General features: G+C 52.4%; 1 protein-coding gene across 3 annotated transcripts; it reads left to right on the top strand.

Moving 5' to 3' along the window:
- Positions 1-1,704: 1,704 nt before the first annotated feature.
- On the top strand, positions 1,705-18,516 carry CPLANE2 (ciliogenesis and planar polarity effector complex subunit 2). Of its 3 annotated transcripts, XM_077837369.1 has the most exons (8): positions 1,731-1,758; positions 2,318-2,539; positions 5,943-6,104; positions 10,322-10,474; positions 12,225-12,349; positions 13,100-13,236; positions 15,299-15,620; positions 17,415-18,516. In XM_077837369.1, the coding sequence occupies exons 3-7, from the start codon at positions 5,999-6,001 to the stop codon at positions 15,558-15,560; spliced, it is 783 nt and encodes a 260-aa protein (XP_077693495.1). In that variant the 5' UTR covers positions 1,731-1,758; positions 2,318-2,539; positions 5,943-5,998; the 3' UTR covers positions 15,561-15,620; positions 17,415-18,516. The 3 variants fall into 3 exon arrangements, with proteins under 3 accessions (XP_077693493.1, XP_077693495.1, XP_077693496.1); XM_077837367.1 differs by lacking the exon at positions 2,318-2,539 and having other exon boundaries at positions 1,705-1,758; XM_077837370.1 differs by lacking the exons at positions 1,731-1,758; positions 2,318-2,539 and adding an exon at positions 6,786-6,821 and having other exon boundaries at positions 5,980-6,104.
- The last annotated feature ends 821 nt before the right edge of the window (positions 18,517-19,337 follow it).

Below are 19,337 nucleotides of genomic sequence, written 5' to 3'. Positions count from 1 at the left end.
TTGTGTACCTTTATAATGATCCTTGTTCTTATTGGAGTGTCACTCTAGGGGTTCAGGGGGGAGTGGCTGGGGCTGCATGCAGGCTTTTCAACAGAATTGCCAATGTTCTACTGTACTCACACAAAACCGAACACCTTTGCCCCACCCCCCTCTGAGGCCCTTGTAGCCCCGCCCACATCTGAGGCCCTCCCCCTGCTCACCCTATCCCCTCCTCCCTCTGTCACTCGCTTCCCCCACTCTCACTCGCTCACTCATTTTCACAGGGCTGGTTTGGGATTGGGGTATGGGAGGGGGTGAGGGCTCTGGCTGGAGGTGTAGGCTCTGGACTGGGGAATGGAGCCGTGGGGGTTTGGAGTATGGGGTGGGGGCTCTGGGCTGGGGGGGTGGGTTCCAGGGTGGGGCCAAAAATGAGGGGTTCAGGGTGTGGGAGGGGGCTCTGGGCTGGGGTAGGGGATTGATGTGTGGGAGGGTTGAGGGCTGCGGGTGCGGGGTTTGGGGCACAGGAGAGGTTCCAGGCTGGGGCTGAGGGGTTTGGAATGCGGGAAGGGGATCAGGGCTGGAGCAGGGGGTTGGGGCATGGGGGTGTGGGAGGGCTCTGGCTGGGGCTATAGGGGCTGGGGATGAGGGATTTGGGGTGCAGGAGGGTGCTTGGGGTGAGGGGTTTGGATCAGGGTGGGGGGTTGAGGTGCACGCTCTGGGTGGCGCTTACCTCAAGCTGTTCCCGGAAGCAGCAGCTCCTACAAAGAGGTGCAGCTAGGCTGTGCTGCCCTGTCTGCAGGTTCCTGGCCAATGGGAGCTGGTGCCTGGGGCGGGGGCAGTGTGTGGAGCCCCCTGACTGCCCTTTCGCACAGGACCCTGACAGGGATTATGCTGCTGCTTCCGGGAGCTGCGCCGAGCCATGGCCCCTGATTTAGCCCCCCTGCACCAGTGACTGGGCTTTTAATGGCCCAGTCAGCAGTGCTGATGGGAGCCACCAGGGTCCCTTTTCGACTGGGGAGTGCTGATTGAAAACACAACACCTGGCAACCCTACTTTTAAAGATGCAAAAACTGAGATTAAAAAGCATGTTGTCATATCAGCACTGCTAGTGCCTGCAGGGCTTTTGTTTGTCTCTGGGGGGGGGAGGTTCTGGGGCTTGCAGTGTGCAGGAGGGCAGACGAGGTGACCTGAATCTCAGCTCTGGGCTGATGGACTTCCTTTTGTACAGCACCCTCCACAGGGGGCTCCCAGGCCAGAGTGGGGTCCCTAGGCCCTGCTGTAACACAACCGCCAGGAAAACGTGCTGAGTGTGTCAAGGCAGGGGACAGCTGCATTGCGTGGCTATGGGGTGATTGATCCCTCGTGTGTACCCTTCTAGTCCCAGGGTCTGAGACCAGAGAAAGTGCAAAGCTCTGGCCTCCCGGGAGGGCCCACAGCCAGTGCACGGGGGGGGATTTCTTTGCAGGGATGTCAGCTGCCCCTGGCGCTGGAGAAACGGCCCCCGCTGGGGCAAGCTGCGAGCCGTCGGGGCCCACGGGGTGCAGGCCGGTGCAGACCCAGGCAGCGCCCGGGGCGGGGGCGGGGCTGCCCTGCACACGCGGGCTCCTCGCGCTGTCCGACCCCACGTGCACCCAGCCACAGCGAGACCCGGTGCAGCCCTCGCGCATGCGCCAAAAATGGGGGGTACCGAGCTCGGGCAGGGCGTGGGAGCGCACTCAGGGGGCGGGGCGAGATCGTGCGCGCTGAGGTCACACGCCGGCGAGGCGGAAGTGGCTGCAGGTGAGAGCGGGGTCCCCACAAAGCGGCAGGCGCCGGGTGCGCGCGCTCGGCGGTGCTCGCGAGGGGAACGAGGAGCCACCATGGCCGGGTGGGGTGGGGCCCCTTGTCACACGTCATAGTTGTTCCCCTCCCCCACCCCAAGACCTGCCCCAGGTTCTCTGCCACTGACTTGCTGTGTGACCCTGGGTCCCTCCTTTCCCTGCTCCGTGACTCAGTTTCCCCATCTGCACCATGGGGCCTGGCGACGCCGACCATCCCTCTCCCCTTTGCAAACCGCCACCCGCTCCCCAGCAGATGGCTGCTGTGTAATTGTGAGGAAGTGGCAATGATACCTTAACAAGGGGCCCTGAGCTGTCCTCTGCCCCGAGACGGAGACCGGCGGGGAAGGCGAACAGAGCCCGAAAAGCACCCACAGCAGCTGTGTGGAGTTTCCTCCCAGAGGGAGAAGGGATGAATAACATTGGGGTAGTAAGAACTTTTATACAGCATGAGCCAGAGACGTTACCTGCAGAAAACTGATCATCACATCAGTGGGTTAATAACAGGTCTTGTGTTTCAGCCTGCTGTGTCCAAGGCACTTTACATGAATCGGAGAAACACTTCCCCTACCACTGAAATGCATCCACTTCTGGGGTGCAACATGGTAGCTGTTTAACAGTGCACAGTAGTATAGGATGGAATGTGAGGAGGAATCCTGTATCGAGACAAACCTACAGGAGGGATTTAAGGAGGCAGATTATAATTACCTGACCTGGAGTTTGGCCAGGACGCAAGTTAATGGGTAATTATTAGTTAACTTGGAGAAGATGAGGATTAATATGAGAACTGAGAGGTGGATAAGGAACTGGTTAAAGGAGAGACTACAGCGGGTCATACTGAAAGGGGAACACCCAAGCTGGAGGGAAGTTACTAGTAGAGTTCCTCAGGGATCAGTCTTGGGACCAACCTTATTTAACCTTTTCATTCACGACCTTGGCACAAAATGTGGGAGTGTGCTAATAAAATTTGCATGTGACACAAATTAAGAGGTATTGCCAATATGGAGGAGGACTGGAATATCATACAAGAAGATTTGGACAACCTTGAAAACTGTAGTAATAGAAATGGGATGAAATTTAATAGTGCAAAGTGCAAGGTCATGCGCTTAGGGACTAACCAGAATTTTTGCTATGAGCTGGGGACGTATCAGTTAGAAGCAACAAAGGAGGAGAAAGACCTGGGTGTATTGGTTGATCACAGGATGACTATGAGCCACCAATGTGATGCGGCTGTGAAAAAGGCTAATGCAGTCCTATGTTGCATTAGGCGGGGTATTTCCAGTAGAGAAAGGGAAGTGTTAGTACCATCATACAAGTCACTGATGAGACCTCATCTGGAATACCGTGTACAATTCTGGTCTCCCATGTTTAAGAACCATGAATTCAAACCGGAACAGGTGCAGAGAAGGGCTGCTAGGATGATCCGAGGAATGGAAACCTACCTTATGAGGGGTGATTCAAAGACCTTGGCTTGTTTAGCCTAACCGAACAAAGGCTGAGGGGAGCTATGATTGCTGTCTATAAATACATCAGAGGGATAAATACTAGGGAGGGAGAGTTGTTATTTAAATTAAGTGCTAATATGGACACAAGAACAAATGGCTATAAACTGGCCATCAACAAGTTTAGGCTTGAAATTAAATGAAGGTTTCTAACCGTCAGAGGAGTGAAGTTCTGGAATAACCTTCTAAGGGGAGCAGTGGGGGCAAAAAAACCTAACTGGCTTCAAGACTGAGCTTGATAAGTTTATGGAGGGGATGGTAGGATGAGACTGCCTTTGATGGCATGTAGCCGATCTGCAACTGCTAGTAATAAATATCTCCAACAGCTGGAGGTGGGACACTAGATGGGGAGGGCTCGGAGTTATAAAGAGAATTTCCCATGTTTTTGGCTGGTGGGTCTTGCCCATGTGCTCAGGGTCTAACTGATCATCATATTTGGGGTCGGGAAGGAATTTCCCCCCAGTTCAGATCGGCAGAAACCCTGGGGGTTTATGCCTTCCTCAGCAGCATGGGGCACAGGTCGCTTGTAGGTTTAAACTAATGTAAATGGTGGATTTTCTGTAATTTGAAATCTTTAAATCATGATTTGAGGACTCCAGTAACTCAGTCAGAGGTTCTGGGTCTATTACAGGAGTAGGTGGGTGAGTTTCTGTGGCCTGTGATGTGCAGGAGGTCAGACTAGATGGTCACGATGGTCCCTTCTGGCATTAAAGTCTATGAGAACAGTCCAATGCTTACTAATGAGAATTGCAGAGTGTTCTTTAGTAACCCCAAAGGGAATGCATCTGATGAAATGAGCTGTAGCTCACGAAAGCTTATGCTCAAATAAATTGGTTAGTCTCTAAGGTGCCACAAGTACTCCTTTTCTTTTTGCGAATACAGACTAACACAGCTGTTACTCTGAAACCCAAAGGGTCAGTAGCTCAATGAAAAACCACACAGGGCCTCCCCTAGTACCTTTGTAGGGCACTGGCTAAGTACTGACTCGTAATCTCAGCTACTGAGCTATCATTAAAATGTACTAACTATTTTTAGGAAATGAAGGAAAGCTTACCCGTTGGTGGTGGTGGGGGGCGCTAATGTGTGGTGTGAGTGGGAGACCAGCATTCAGTCTGTGCACGAAGAAGAATAGATCCCACACATCAGCAGGTCTAGACCTGACTGTTTTCCATTGACTCTGTTGAATGTCTAGAAAATCAGTCCAGCAGCTGGCAGAGGAATAATTTATGCAGCTAACACATCTGTTCCCAGCTTGTTAGTTTCTTTGCTTTGATCAGTTGCCTTTTCCCCTAAAAAGGGGATCAAAGCCTTCAGACGTCTCCCTCCTTTTGAGAGGTGCTTGTGAGGTTGGATATACAGCCTGTGCTAGTCCCGCGAGCGCTTGCAAAACCCTAGGCAGGGCCCCCAACTAACAATCGCATTTATTCATTGTTATGGCCTTCAGCAATACCACCTTGTGTTGTGGAATTCCCTCTCCACGTCAGGCCGAGGCAGTGTCGGGATGGGAGAGCTTCCAGGAACACTCAGGAGCAGTAGGCGGCGGTGCTAGTGATTCACTGGTGGCATTAGTCCCTCGGAATCGGTATGGCATCAGGGCTTTGGCATAGCATTCTGCTCCTGGACTAACAGTGTCACAGCGCTGTCCTGAGCACTTGCCACCTGGAAGGGTCCCCTGGCACTTTCCAGGAGTTACGCCCATTGTCCTGGCCAGATTCCAGCTAGGCTAAAAGTAACTACGTTCTGCTCATCTGAACTCCCGCAGCTTTCACATGGGCATGGCATTTGTCTTCATTTCTTGTCAGAAGCTGCTCTCCTGAGCTGAGTGCTGCTAAAGAGTCAGGGGCTAGCTAGAGAACTCATCTCTTCCCAGCGGTCAGTCTAGCACCTGACACCCAATGCTAAATGCCCCAAAAGAAATAGCATCTGTAAAACTGGGTGATTCCAGGGTTTCCCAGACCGTGAGTCCTGTTTATGACAGAGCCCGTGTTTTTATGTATCCATATTTAAATGAACACAAACAAAAGAATGACCTAGACCGCCTTGCCATCAGTCATAGATCTATAACAAAAGCCAGGTATCATCTCTGCTTTGGAAGCCTGGGGTCTGGAGTAATAATAATTATCCCAAGCTCTTACATAGCATGTGTTATCAGTAGAGGTCAATGCATGTCACAAAGGAGATCAGGATCATTATCCCCATTTTATGGAAGAGGAAACTGAGGCACAGAAGGGCAAAGGACTCACCCAATGTTGTCTGGTGGGAGAGATGGGAATACAATCCAGTTCTCCTGAGTGCCAGTCCAGTGGTCTGTCCACCAGGCTACTCTAACTCCCTTAGAGTATCTGGTAGCTGTTGGTTCTCTTAAATTAACCCCATTATTATTATTAATTGTCGATATTCCAGTAGCCTCTAAAGGTCCCTATTGAGATCAGGGTCCCTTTTTGCCGCACAGACACATAGTGAGAGACAGTCCCTGCCTCCAAAGAGCTTAAGCCTAGACAAAGGGTGGGAGGGGAAACTGAGGCACATAGAAGGAAATAATTTGCCCGCAGTCATAAATCAGAGTAAACCTATTGTATTTTTGATTTTTAGTAAATTTATTATCCACAGATTTAATTCCTTTCCCTTCTCTCTCTTTACACAGATTTTTTGACAGTGGTCCAGTAGCAGACACTGACTCTCGCAGCCACCTGTCCAGAGATGGCAGTTTCCACTGGATCTGTGATTGTTCCAGACTGGCACAAGTCCCCAGAGGGTAAAGAGTACCTGGCCACCATCCTGCGGAAAAACAAGCGGAAATTCTTCGGTGAGTCCTCTCTGCACCCATCACCGCTGCAGGCCCTAGAGGCAGCTGGTGAGAAGAGACGACTCTATGGGATAAGATTAAGCCACAGTAAAGGAGGAAAGTGGTGGGAATCAGGCTGCTAAGTGCCTTTGCCCCCCATTGAGGCTTTTATTGGCCACCTATTTTTGGTACCACTGGGGAAATAAACTGTGAATTCAACAACGGATCATTTATAGATGTTATTGAATGGGCCTGGGGAGCAAGAGTTCTAGGCTCTGGCCTTCAGTTTCCTCCTCGGTTAACTAAGGATGTCATAAATATAAAGGGAAGGGTAACCTTTCTGTATACAGTGCTATAAAATCCCTCCTGGCCAGAGGCAAAACTTTTTCACCTGTAAAGGGTTAAGAAGCTTAGGTAACCTCGCTGGCACCTGACCCAAAATGACAAATGAGGGGATAATATACTTTCAAATCTAGAGGGGGGGAGTGGGGAACAACGGGTTCTGTCTGTCTGTCTGTGTGATGCTTTTGCCGGGAACAGATCAGAAATGCAAGCCTTCCAACTCCTGTTAAGTTAGTAAGTAATCTAGCTAGAAAATGCATTAGATTTTCTTTTGTTTAATGGCTGGTAAAATAAGCTGTGCTGGAGGGAATGTATATTCCTGTTTTTGTGTCTTTTTGTAACTTAAGGTTTTGCCTACAGGGATTCTCTATGTTTTGAATCTGATTACCCTGTAAGGTATGTACAATCCTGATTTTACAGAGGTGATTCTTTTACCTTTTCTTTAATTAAAATTCTTCTTTTCAGAACCTGATTGCTTTTTCACTGTTCTTAAGATCCAAGGGTTTGGGTCTGTGTTTACCTGTACCAATTGGTGAGGATTCTTATCAAGCCTTCCCCAGGAAAGGGGGTGTAGGGCTTGGGGGGATATTTTGGGGGAAGACGTCTCCAAGTGGGCTCTTGTTGTTTGTTTAACACGCTTGGTGGTGGCAGCATACTGTTCAAGGACAAGGCAAAGTTTGTACCTTGGGGAAGTTTTGAATCTAAGCTGGTAAGAATAAGCTTAGGGAGTTTTTCATGCAGGTCCCCACATCTGTATCCTAGAGTTCAGCGTGGGGAAGGAACCTTGACAGGGGATAATAAGGGTTAATTCAGTACTGTTTGCAGTGTGCTTTGAGATCCTTAAATGGAAGGGCAAAGCGTTACTTGCCGCATGCCCATTCAGACCCATGGCATCTGTGTCATAAGACATCATGGGATAAGAGGGAAGGTCCTCTCATGGATCAGTAACTGGTTAGAAGATAGGAAACAACGGGTAGGAAAAAATGGTCAGTTTTCAGAATGGAGAGAGGTAAATAGTGGGGTCCCCCAGGGGTCTGTACTGGGACCACTCATGTTCAACATATTCACAAATGATCTGGGAAAAGGGGTAAACAGTGAGGCAGCAAAATTTGCAGATGATACAAATTACTTAAGATAGTTACAGACAGCGAAGAGTTACAAAGGGATCTCACAAAACTGGGTGACTGGGCAACAAAATGGCAGATTAAATTCAATGTTGATAAATGCAACCTAATGCACATTGGAAAACATCATCCCAACTGTACATACAGAATGCTGGAGTCTAAATTAGCTGTTCCCACTCAAGAAAGAGATCTTGGAGTCATCGTGGATAGTTCTCTGAAAACGTCCACTCAATGTGCAGCAGCAGTTAGAAAAGCAAACAGAATATTGTGAATCATTAAGAAAGGGATTGCTCAGGGATGGGCAAACTACGGCCCATGGGCTGGATCCAGCCCGTCAGGGCTTTGGATCCGGCCTGCGGGATTGCCACCCCTGTGGCGCTGCAGGCCCTGCGTCACTCCCGGAAGCGGCTGGCACCATGTCACTGTAGCCCCTGGGGGAGAGGGAGGCAGAGGACTCCGCACGCTGCCCTTGCCTTCAGGCACCACCCCCCACATTGGCTGGGAACAGGGAACTGCGACCAGTGGGAGCTTCGGGGGAGGTACCCGCAGGCGAGGGCAGCGCACGGAGCCCTCTGCCCCCCTGCCTCTCCCAGGGGCCGCAAGGACATGGAGCCAGCCGCTTCTGGGAGTGGCGCGGAGCAAGACCGGGGCAGGTAGGCAGCCTGCCTGAGCCCCGCTGCGCGCTGCTGCCCCCCCGGAGCCACTCCAGGTAAGTGGTGCCGGGCTAGAGCCCGCACCCTGAACCCCTCCTGCACCCCGCACCCCAACCCTCTGCCCTGAGCCCCCTGCCGCACCCCACACTCCTCCTGCACCTCAACCCCCTGCCCTGAGCCCCGTCCTGCACTCCTCCCTGCACCCCTCCCTTGAGCCCCCCCCACACTCCGCACCCCCTCCTGCACCCCAACCCCCTGCCCTGAGCCCCCTCATACACCTCACAACCCCTCCTCCACCCCAAGCCCTTGCACTTTGCCCCTTCCTGCACACCACACCCGCACCCCTGCCCCAGCCCTACATTCATGGCCCTGCATGCAATTTCCCCTCCCAGATGTGGCCCTTGTGCCAAAAAGTTTACCCATCCCTGGGATAGGTAATAAAACAGTAAATATCATAATGCACTATATAAATCCATGGTACACCCACACCTTGAATGCTGCATGCATATCTGGTCACCCCATCTCAAAAAAATATATTAGAATTGGAAAAGGTACAGAGAAAGGCAACAAAAACGATTAGGGGTATGGAAAGCTTCCATATGAGGAGAGATGAATAAGACTGGGACTTTTCAGCTTGGAAGAGCGATGACTCAGGAAGGATATGATAGAGTTTTATAAAATCTTGACTGGTGTGGAGAAACTGAATTATGAAATGTTATTTCCTCCTTCACATAACACAAGAACCAGAGGTCACTCATTGAAGTTAGTAGGTAGCACATTTAAAAGAAACTAAAGAAAGTACTTCTTCACATAATGCACAGTCAACCTTTGCAAAAAGAAAAGGAGTACTTGTGGCACCTTAGAGACTAACCAATTTATTTGAGCATGAGCTTTCGTGAGCTGAAGTGAGCTGTAGCTCACGAAAGCTCATGCTCAAATAAATTGGTTAGTCTCTAAGGTGCCACAAGTACTCCTTTTCTTTTTGACAGGTTTCAGAGTAACAGCCGTGTTAGTCTGTATTCGCAAAAAGAAAAGGAGTCCTTGTGGCACCTTTTTGCGAATACAGACTAACACGGCTGTTACTCTGAAACCAGTCAACCTTTGGAAATCGTTGCCTGGGGATGTTGTGAAGGCCAAAACTATAACAGGGTTCAAAAAAGAACTAGATAAGTTCACGGAGGACAGGTCCATCAGTGGCTAGTAGCCAGGATGGGCTGGGCTGGTGTCCCTAGCCTCTGTTTGCCAGAAGCTGGGAATGGGCAACAGGAGGTGGATCATTTGATGATTATCTGTTCTGTTCATTCCCTCTGGGGCATCTGGCACTGGCCACTGTTGGAAGACAGGGTGCTGGGCTAGATGGACCTTGGGTCTGACCCAGTCTGGCCATTCTTATGTTGTGTTCTTATGTGTGAGGACGTCATTATCCTTATCCCCACTTAAGAGATGGCGAAAGTGAGGCCCAAGGAGGGGAAGTGGCGTGTTGAAGCCCAGTCAGTAGGTCAATAGCAGAGCCAGGGATAGAGCCCACTGTTCGGTCTCACAGTTTCCAGCTCCTGCTACTAGACCTTGTTGCCTCCATGCATGTTGTGTCCCCCGAAGCTTTACGTAGTTAGATACGAGACGGGACACGGTATATCCAGGGGCTGGAAGCTAAAGCCAGACAATCGCAAACTAGAAATACAGTGCAGTTTTGTAACAGGGAGGAGGGTCACTAACCATTGACAGAACGTACATAGGGATGGGGTGCAGTCTCCATCCTTGGTAGGCCTGTAAATTCAACCTGAATGTCTTTCGGAAAGATACGCTCCAGCTCAAGCAGAAGTTCTGGGCTTGATGCAGGGCTCACTGGCTGCAATTCTCTGGCCTGCATCATACAGGAGCTCAGACGAGATGATCATAATGGGGCCTTCTGGACTTTACTTCTGTGGATCTATAAAGGATAGAAAATGGGTCATTCTGGGATAAATTAAAACCCGGCCAACTTGGGGTGCGTGGAGAGATTGATCCTTTAACCGGGGGCTGGGAGAGCTGTGATCTCAAAACAAAACTGCTTCTTGTGGAAGTTGGGTGGGGAATGTCGGGCTGAGAGACATTGACAAGTGCTGTTGTTTCATTCCAGGGCTGATTGAAAGGCCAGTGCTCCCCCCGCAGATGGCCGCCGACACTGCCAGCTATAAGATTTTTGTCTCTGGGAAAAGCGGCGTGGGTAAAACTGCAATGGTGGCCAAGCTGGCTGGGCTGGAGGTGCCCAGTGCACATCATGAAACAACAGGTGATTGATTGGAGGGTGGCAAAGGGCCACTGACAGGGGGTGAGACTGTCCCTCAACCTTCCCAGCACGGGGGAGAAGCAAGACAGGATGGGGGATGGTTTCTCTGGGAGGCAGCGCTTTCCTGGGAACTGCTGGTGAGATCACTAGCAGCAGGACATCTTGCTCTAAGCCAAGAGACGACTTAGAGGCAGCCATAGAGGATAGGGAGCCAGAAGGGATTTCCTTACCCATCCTGGGTCAGCCCCATGCTGGTCTCTGCTATGGGCCATGTCCCTGCTGTCAGTGACCTGCCTATCTACTGCTTTCGAGCTCCTTGGTTTGGATTGCAGTGTATCGGAATTGGGTGGTGTCCCTTTAACTTGCTTGGGAGCCCTCCGTCTTCTTTTGCAGAAGCCACCAGAACCTAACAGAGCCCCGGTGTATCTATGGAGCTAGGCCTTGTGTGTGTCTAGCTCGTTAACATAGTTATTTGAAACATAGCTGGGTTTGGGTCATTTCCTCCTGCTTCTGCTGTTGTGTCGAGAGCACAGGCACAACGGGGATGGGTGAGGAGGACAGGTCTTCCTCCATCTCAGCAGGCGGCTGGAACAGAACAGCGGCTTGGAGCTAAGGGAAGAAGACCTTCAAGCAAGGGAGCAGGAAGGAGTTCTTCCCAGGGCAAGCGACCGGCCCGTGGGATAGACCCACTGCAAGTGAGAAGTCGGGGCAGTAGCACTGCAGGGAGCCTGGAACTGGCTGCAGGTGGTAATAGGGCCAACTTCAGGGGTCAGCCGGATTCCAGATGCCCTTTGCCTCATTGTCCTCTTCCTCCTACTCCCCAATACAGACATGATGCTTTCTGTTAAGCATCCAGCCCTGTGTGCAGAGGTTTCCCCCAGAGGCTCACAGCACACAAGTATTTTGTGGACAGGGCAACTTCTGTAGAATAACACAACAAGCCAAAGCCGTGGGATGGTATTTTGTGGCTAGAGGAGACCTGGGGCCTCAAGACTCTGGCTTCTGCTCAGGACTCTGCCACCATGTGATATTGGACAAATCGCCTTATTTGTCCTGGTCCTTCATTTCCCCTTCTGTGAAACAGAAATCCTAACCCTTTCCTGGCGGGAACGTGAGGGCCGTGATGAGGTCAGTAGAACAGCAGCTGGTTGCTGGGTGTGTACATGCAGTGTTGTTATTCTTTGGGCATCTATGGGAGCAGTGTCGTTATTCGTTGCACTGTGTCATTCTCCTGGGTCAGCCATAGACTCTCTCCCTGAAAACTGTTTGTTCTTAAACATCTTTTAAAGGCTGGTGAGTTTGGCCAATGATGGGATGTTCCCTGTGTTACAAGTGGGGAAATTGAGGCACAGGACGAGGCTGAGACTTGCTCAAGGACACGCAGCAAACTAATGGCACGGAGAGGAATAGAACCCAGGTCTTGTGACTCCCAGATCAGAGAACTGTCCATGGCCTTCGCTGCTGCCTTAGCATGGCTGCCATGCCCACTATTTGAAGAGTGTAGCAGGTATCAATTGATAAAACCTCAAAATGTCCCTGTGAGGTTGGTATGTGTCAATCTATTTCACAGATGGGGAGACAGGCCCAGAGATTATGAAGCCCAAGGTCACAAGGGGTCATTGGCAGAGTCAGGATTAGATGCCACGTCTCCTGTACGCTGGCCACTGAATACGTGATTCCCTCCAAGCCCCGAGAAAGGGCTCTGGGTGCCCTTAGGAAACTTGGAAGCTAAACGAGGGCAATCTCATTTCAGGGATCCAGACGACGACGGTATATTGGCCGGCCAAGCTGAGGGACAGCGGCAGGGCGCTCATCTTCAGGTTCCACTTCTGGGACTGCGGAGAAGCAGCTCTAAAGAAATTTGATCACATCCTACCTGTGAGTCAGCCCCGGGGTTGGGGAAGCTGTCATGACCTGCTGTCTCCCTGGGAGCTGAGACTGCCTCAAAGCACAGAACTTGGGTCCGGATTTCAGCCTCCCAAAGCTTGGGGGATGTTCAGAACTGGGCTGGAGGGTTAAGCCTGTCTCTAACAGCAGGTGTTAAACACCCTTCTGGGTGCTATAAACTGCACCCCATGTACATCGCAGCAAAACCACTGGGGAGGAATGGGTCTCTTAAAGGAATAAACAGCCCGTGTCAGGAGAGAGAGCATGGGCTGTCGGCACAGCCTGCATGGTAAGGGGTAAAGCTGAGGGTTCACAGCAGGACTAGATACCCCCTCCCCTCTCCTTTGTCTCACTGGGGGGGTGGGCCTGTATGGCACAAAGCCTGCCAGCTTGGCTCCAGAAGGAAATGCCTCTGAAACTCATTGGGCCTGATTCTCATTTACATTTTATGCCCCTCTGGCCTTGGTGCAAATGAGAGTCAGGCCTGCTCATGTCAGGCACACCTTGCTGGGCCAGTGCTAGCCAGGACTGATGCTGGTTGGCCTTTCACACTTGGGGGAGCTGAGGCACGGCAGGAGGAAATGATTTGTTTCAGATCACACAGGTGTCAGTGGCAGTCAGGAATGGAGCACAGATGCATCTGCCAATCCAGGGTTAAGGCTGCTAACCAGTCCCTCCCTGCACTGGCTGGGACTAGCTGTGTGCACCCTGGCTGACATCCACAGTGTCGCTCCCTTCTAGGCCTGCAAGGAGAAGGCAGATGGCATCCTCTTCCTCTTTTCTTTCACCGACCGCTCATCCTTCGACGACCTCCCCAGCCAGATCTCCCGCGTCACGGAGGGATCCAAAAACTTCGTCAAAATAGTGATTGGCTCCAAGTATCCTTGACTCGCTGGCTCCACTCCACCCTGTCGATTGCTCCTAGCTCTAGTGACCGCTGGGATGCGCCTCACACAGCAGTGGAAGCTTCTGGCCTGCTTGGGGTGGGGGTTAGCGAGACACAGGCAGGGCTGTTTGCTTCCTGGGAAGCTGGGAATTTTTAGCACGTACACAGTAGTTACGCCTTCAAATCCCTGTGCAGGCAGGAACTGGTCTTAACAGGCACCTGTCAGAAGGGTCAGTATCATTAGCTCTACTTCACAGATGGGAAAACTGAGGCTTGGAGCAGGGCAGGGACTGGCCCAAAGCTACACAGGGAGCCAGTGGCAGATCTGGGAATAGAACCCAGGAGTTCATGGTTCCCTCTGTATCAGAGATTGGTCGGAGGGCACTCACTGACGTATCTCCTTCATTCTTACTGCACTAGTCAGGCCAGGGCTCAGAAACAGGCAGTACGTACCCACACCGTGAGGGCACCTGCACCTCTCTGAAGCTGCTGTCTTGTTCTGCAGAATCTCCACTTCCATTAGAAGCGGGGTCGGGGGGGAAGTGACATCAGTAGGTTGTGATTAAAGCCTCGAAAACATGAGCGGGGCGTCACCGATGTAGGTCTGAATCTACAGAGCGCCTGGGGAGTGGCTCTAAAGAGGTGTGAATTGTGCATCTCACCAGCGCGAACTGGGGTCGATTCTGCTTCTTGGCAACCCCTTGGTTGCCGGTGAGAATTGTCCAGCAGTGCTGATACGTGGAAGGCAGGTTTGCGAGGCAGCAGCCAGGGAAGGAAGAACTGGGAGGCCTGCTCTGACTGCAGCACCTGCCTGGGGGTGGGGCAGCTGTAGGGAGCAGGAGGCTGCAGCCCAGGTGCTGGCCATTTCTGTGGGAGCAGGGATGCTGGGGCCTGTGGCGCTGCATGCCCATACCTCTCCCTGTGCTCTCCAGGGGTTGGGGCTCAACACGTCCCCTTCCCGGGAGCTGCCTGAGGTAAGCGTTACCCGGAGCCCACACCCCTGCCTAAGCCCTGAGCCCCCTTCCGCACTCCATACCCCTTGGCCGGAGCCCCCTGCTGCACCCCAGAACCCACACCCCCAGCTGGAGCACTTACCCCTCCGTACTCCATCCCCTTGCCCCAGCCCAAAGCCCCCTTCCACACTCTGAACCCCCCATTTCTGGCCCCAGCTCAGAGCCTGCACGCCCAGCCAGCGCCCTCACCCCTTCCTGCACTCCAACCCCCTGCCCCAGCCCAGTGAAAATGAGCAAGTGAGCAAGGGTGGGGGAGAGTAAGCGATGGAGGGAGGGGGGATGGAATGAGTGGGGGACGGGGCCTTGAAGAAGGGGCAGGGCCTCTGGGCAGGGGCAGGACAAGGGTGTTCAGTTTTCTGCAATTAGAAAGTTGGCAACCCTATGCATAGCCCATGGGCGTAGTCAGACCTCCCAAGCGGGAGCCAAGCTCCAGGAGCCCAGTGGCGCTGGGGAACACGCACGATCCTGGGTGGAGCAACTGCCCCGTCTTCTGTGGGTGGCGTCTCATCAGAGCCACTCACATGGGCAAGACTCATTTTGTAGGCGGAGCTTGGAAGAGCACCTCCATCTTTTCCCCCCTCGATGGGACCCCGCAGTCAGGCTGTTGGAGGATGACGGGGGTGGGTGTGACTGGGGTCCCGTGGGGCAGAGTCCCTGGTTCTGTCTCAGGTTTCCTCTAGCACCCATCACGCCAATCGCGGACCTGTAGAGCCACATGCCGCTCGCGTGCACTGCCTGGGTGTGGGTGGCACTCGGGCAAGCAGGGAGCTGGGCAAATGGGCCCGTGCTGCCAGGAGCCCTTCCCCTTGTCCAAGCAGCCAGCGGGGAGGATGGCGAGAGAGGAAGGACTCGTGTGCCCCCTCCTCCCGTCAGGAAGGGGGATATTGGGCCCAATCTAGGCTTGGTGGTGACCCCGGGCCGGAACGTGGCCCATCGTGCCGGGTGGAGCCATGCAGTGGTTGTGGTGTGATGACCCGGTGGCGCACCGTGCGGGCGCCCTGTGCCATGATGAGTGCTGGCTCCTTGACGGCGCCCGCCCAGGTTCGACCAGTTCATGCACACCGACGTCACAGTGCGGGACCTGGCCGAGTTCCGGCGAGCCTGGCGCCTGCCCGTGCTGCGGATGAGGAGCGTGAACGGGCCCCGGCTGGCCGACGGGCGGGCCCTGGACGGCCACGCTGGCCTGCTGCATGTGGCACACGTGCTGAGCGGGCTGGCGGAGCACCTCTGGTACCAGGACCAAGTGATGGCTGGGATCGTCCCAGCACCGCAGCCTGGCACAGAGGAGACGTCCCTGTGCTGAAAATCAGCTCCCCGAAAACCCAGGATGCAGCCGGCAGGTGGAGCCAGAGGCCTTTCAAAGGTTGGTTTGGTGGGACTCTGCTGCAGCCTCGTAAGGACCAGCTCTAGCCTCCAGATCTGGGAGCCCCCGGCCCCCACTGGCTCTAGCATCACAGAGGTGCCCTGCTCGGCACTGCCATCACGCAAACCTGTGGCCAACTTGATCTGGGGACCTTTGTTTCTGGGAGCCCTGCCCTGAGACAGGACGGGTCTGATTTCCAGAGGAGCTAAACGCCCCCAGCTGACACTGACATGACTTGGGATCAGAGCACCGCAGCCCCAAGCCTCTCACGGCGAGTACCCAAAATCACTGACCACTCCCGGCTTTAGCTTTGATCTGAGCCAGTCCAGAAGAGCTCCAGCCTGCGTGCTCCTTCCTCCATCCCTGTAGCTAAGCAGGATGGCAGCAGCATCCCGGGCGACAGGCCACAGGAGCCACTGGAGGCTGGCACTAGGGGAAGCACTTTCTGCAGCGCTGTTTGGGGCTGGGGCGTTTTGCAGCTCTGGGGTAGGGCGTGCCCGAGCACTGGAGTGCCAAGGCAACAAGTTTCAGACTAACAGCCGTGTTAGTCTGTATTCGCAAAAAGAAAAGGAGGACTTGTGGCACCTTAGAGACTAACCAATTTATTTGAGCATGAGCTTTCGTGAGCTACAGCTCACTTCATCGGATGCATACTGTGGAAAGTGTAGAAGATCTTTTTATACACACAAAGCATGAAAAAATACCTCCTCCCACCCCACTCTCCTGCTGGTAATAGCTTATCTAAAGTGATCACTCTCCTTACAATGTGTATGATAATCAAGTTGGGCCATTTCCAGCACAAATCTAGGTTTTCTCACACACACCCCCACACAAACCCACTCTCCTGCTGGTAATAGCTTATCTAAAGTGATCACTGTCCTTACAATGTGTATGATAATCAAGGTTGATTATCATACACATTGTAAGGAGAGTGGTCACTTTAGATAAGCTATTACCAGGAGGAGAGTGGGGTGGGAGGAGGTATTTTTTCATGCTTTGTGTGTATATAAAAAGATCTTCTACACTTTCCACAGTATGCATCCGATGAAGTGGGCTGTAGCTCATGAAAGCTTATGCTCAAATAAATTGGTTAGTCTCTAAGGCAGCAAGACGAGCTGGGTGGATCGTAGCCCACTGTGCATTTGGACGTGGCATTGCTAAACGTATCGTTTGGCTGCACACACTTCTGAAGCTCCCATCACCTTAGTATCTGGGCTGTCTCAGGGCTCAGAGGAGCTCGTACGGTCACTTTCAAGATTATTAAACATTGATAGCGCCTGTCATAGAATCATAGAATCTCAGGGTTGGAAGAGACCTCAGGAGGTCATCTCGTCCCACCCCTGCTCAAAGCAGGACCAACCCCAACTAAATCATCCCAGCCAGGGCTTTGTTAAGCCGGGCCTGTCTGTGGATTGAATTGAATTTTATCCTCTAGCGGGGGGTTAGCCTGCGCTGGCTCTGCCTGCTGCATGGAGGTGTCAGGTTGCAGTCCCGTGTGGGACTTGGGGTGAGACTCTGCCCCTGTTTGTGCTGATCACAGGAGAGCTGGCATCATCGGGTGCCGTGGCCAGGCAGGAAGCTGGGCTGGCAGCCCTGGAGGGGGCCAGCTGTAACACAAGACACTCTGCTGTAGGGGGCAAAATGGAGCCCTGCCCTCAGTGGACCTGTGAGTAACTGTCAGGCCCTGAAACCTGAGGCTCACAAAATTAGTGGCTGGGTTTGACAACATGGGCCCATGCGCTAGCCAGGAACCCAGCTCCCAGCAAAGCCAGTGCTCATTCTGTTGTCCTGCAGGAATCTCTCACCCTGTCCCCAGCCGCACCTCTCCGCCCTGCGACGAGGAGCGCGGGTTGGGTTCTACGGATCAACGATCGTATCCTAAAGGTGGCACTTCAGGAGCAGCCGCTCAAGATCGATGCTTTCCTTGTTGCACTGACCCCTCCGGCCTGCGACCCCCGTCCCTGGGACGATGTAGTAATAGGATTTTATGTTTGTATTTTGTATAATTTTAAATAAAGGATCAAGGGTAATAATGTAGCATGGATTAAATGTATTGCGTATGATTTCACCATATGCTGCCAGCCACCCTTTCTGAAAGCAGAAAGGAATGGCCTGATGGGCCATTGGTAAAGATGCATCAGCCAGAATCTGTATCTGAGCTGATTTCAAAGCAGTAACAGACCTTTTAGGGTCACCACTTTGTTGTAGGTTTAGTATTTTAAAATAAGTATAAGAATGCAATGATTGTTTTCTCTTTCATTGCAGTTTGATGTTCCTGTTCAAATGCTCTGTGTAAATCAATTTGGTGTTGTGTGTGAATGAGGAATGTGTGTGTTAAGAGGTAAGTGTGAAGGCCATCGCTGGACCAGATGTTCTAGGGAGGAACCGAAGAGGTTGCAACATGCCCCTATTGAAATGTCAGAGGAAGGCAGATTGACGACTTTAAAGTGGGACCTATCAATGGGGGCAAGATAGCTGTGATCAAACCAGCCTGGTGTAACTCCCTGAGAGACTTGATGAAAGAACAAGATAAAGGATGAGGAGGACAATTTAAGAAAACAAGCACTTATCAAACAAAAACTGATTACAGCATGACAGTGCAAAACTCATGGGTCCCAATGAAGAAAAATCACTGTATAAACAGGGGTCTTGCCATGAAACTTCGGGTTCGTCCTGCCAAGACTTCCCCAGAGCATCGTGTCGCAACTGACAGAACCCGGCTCCTCCCTATCCGTGATCAACCTAGCTAACCACTAGATTGATCCGCAATCTGGACTGGTAACTGTAACATCGAATGGCAGGACAGAGAGAGAGAGTGTGTGTGTGTGTGATTGAATGCATATGCTAATTGTTGTATCTTCCGTAAACGCGGCGTATTGCCTTTTCCCCTGAAAAAGATCTCGTGCGCTTCTTATAAGCATAACACCCACGCTTCAGTTTACAGGGCACCTTCTACACATCTCACGTGGCTGTGCAGTCAGACAGTGCACACCACGGCCAGCCAAGGGTTCCTCCCATTGGTGAGGAGAGGCCTGTGAGGGAGGAGAGGTGACATTAAGGGGGCAGAGTTAAGGTGGCATCTGCTGCTCTTACAACCACCCAGTTTGGCTGTAGAGTTCACCAACACCATGAGCCCTGGGGCAAAGGTGGTAAAGTCCCCAGGCTTTGAGCGAGGGCTCGGGAATAGCAGATGAGGCTGGGGGAAGCATTTGGAAGTTATCAGAAATTGTTCAGAGCCCTCAACGTCACCTGAGGCGAGGGAATAAAACAGACGGTGCCTCTACCCCAAGTTACTTTAGAGAGACGGCTTGCCAGCAGAAGAGAGAGGGCTTTTCAGAGAGGGAAATGCACACTGGTTTCCAGTCCCAGATCTTAGAAGCCTCATGTGATTAACCTCAAAATATTCACCCACCCCCCTGGCTAACGATCACGCAAGTGGCTCTTCAGGGAAGAATTATTGTAGGGGCTGGGAATGGAAAGCAAGTTACAACTTTACCTGTGGAATTGCTAATGTGTGTGTGAGCTGCCTGTGGGGGAGGGAATGAGCGTGGTGTGGAATTGGGTGTAAATGATCACTTGAGTCGGACCCAGAGTTCCCTTCCAGGATTGCTCCAAATACAGACAGACACCAGATGGCCCGAGAAGCGGGGGCAGCTTTCGTGGAACGTGTTGGGGATCACGTTATGCTGACTGTCGCCCAAACTCGCAGATCTGCGG

The sequence above is a fragment of the Eretmochelys imbricata genome, chromosome 18 (genome assembly GCF_965152235.1).
Source record: "Eretmochelys imbricata isolate rEreImb1 chromosome 18, rEreImb1.hap1, whole genome shotgun sequence".
Lineage (NCBI taxonomy): Eukaryota > Metazoa > Chordata > Testudines > Cheloniidae > Eretmochelys > Eretmochelys imbricata.
The sequence above is the reverse complement of the archived record's forward strand: the minus strand, read 5'-3'. Positions and strand labels throughout refer to the sequence as shown.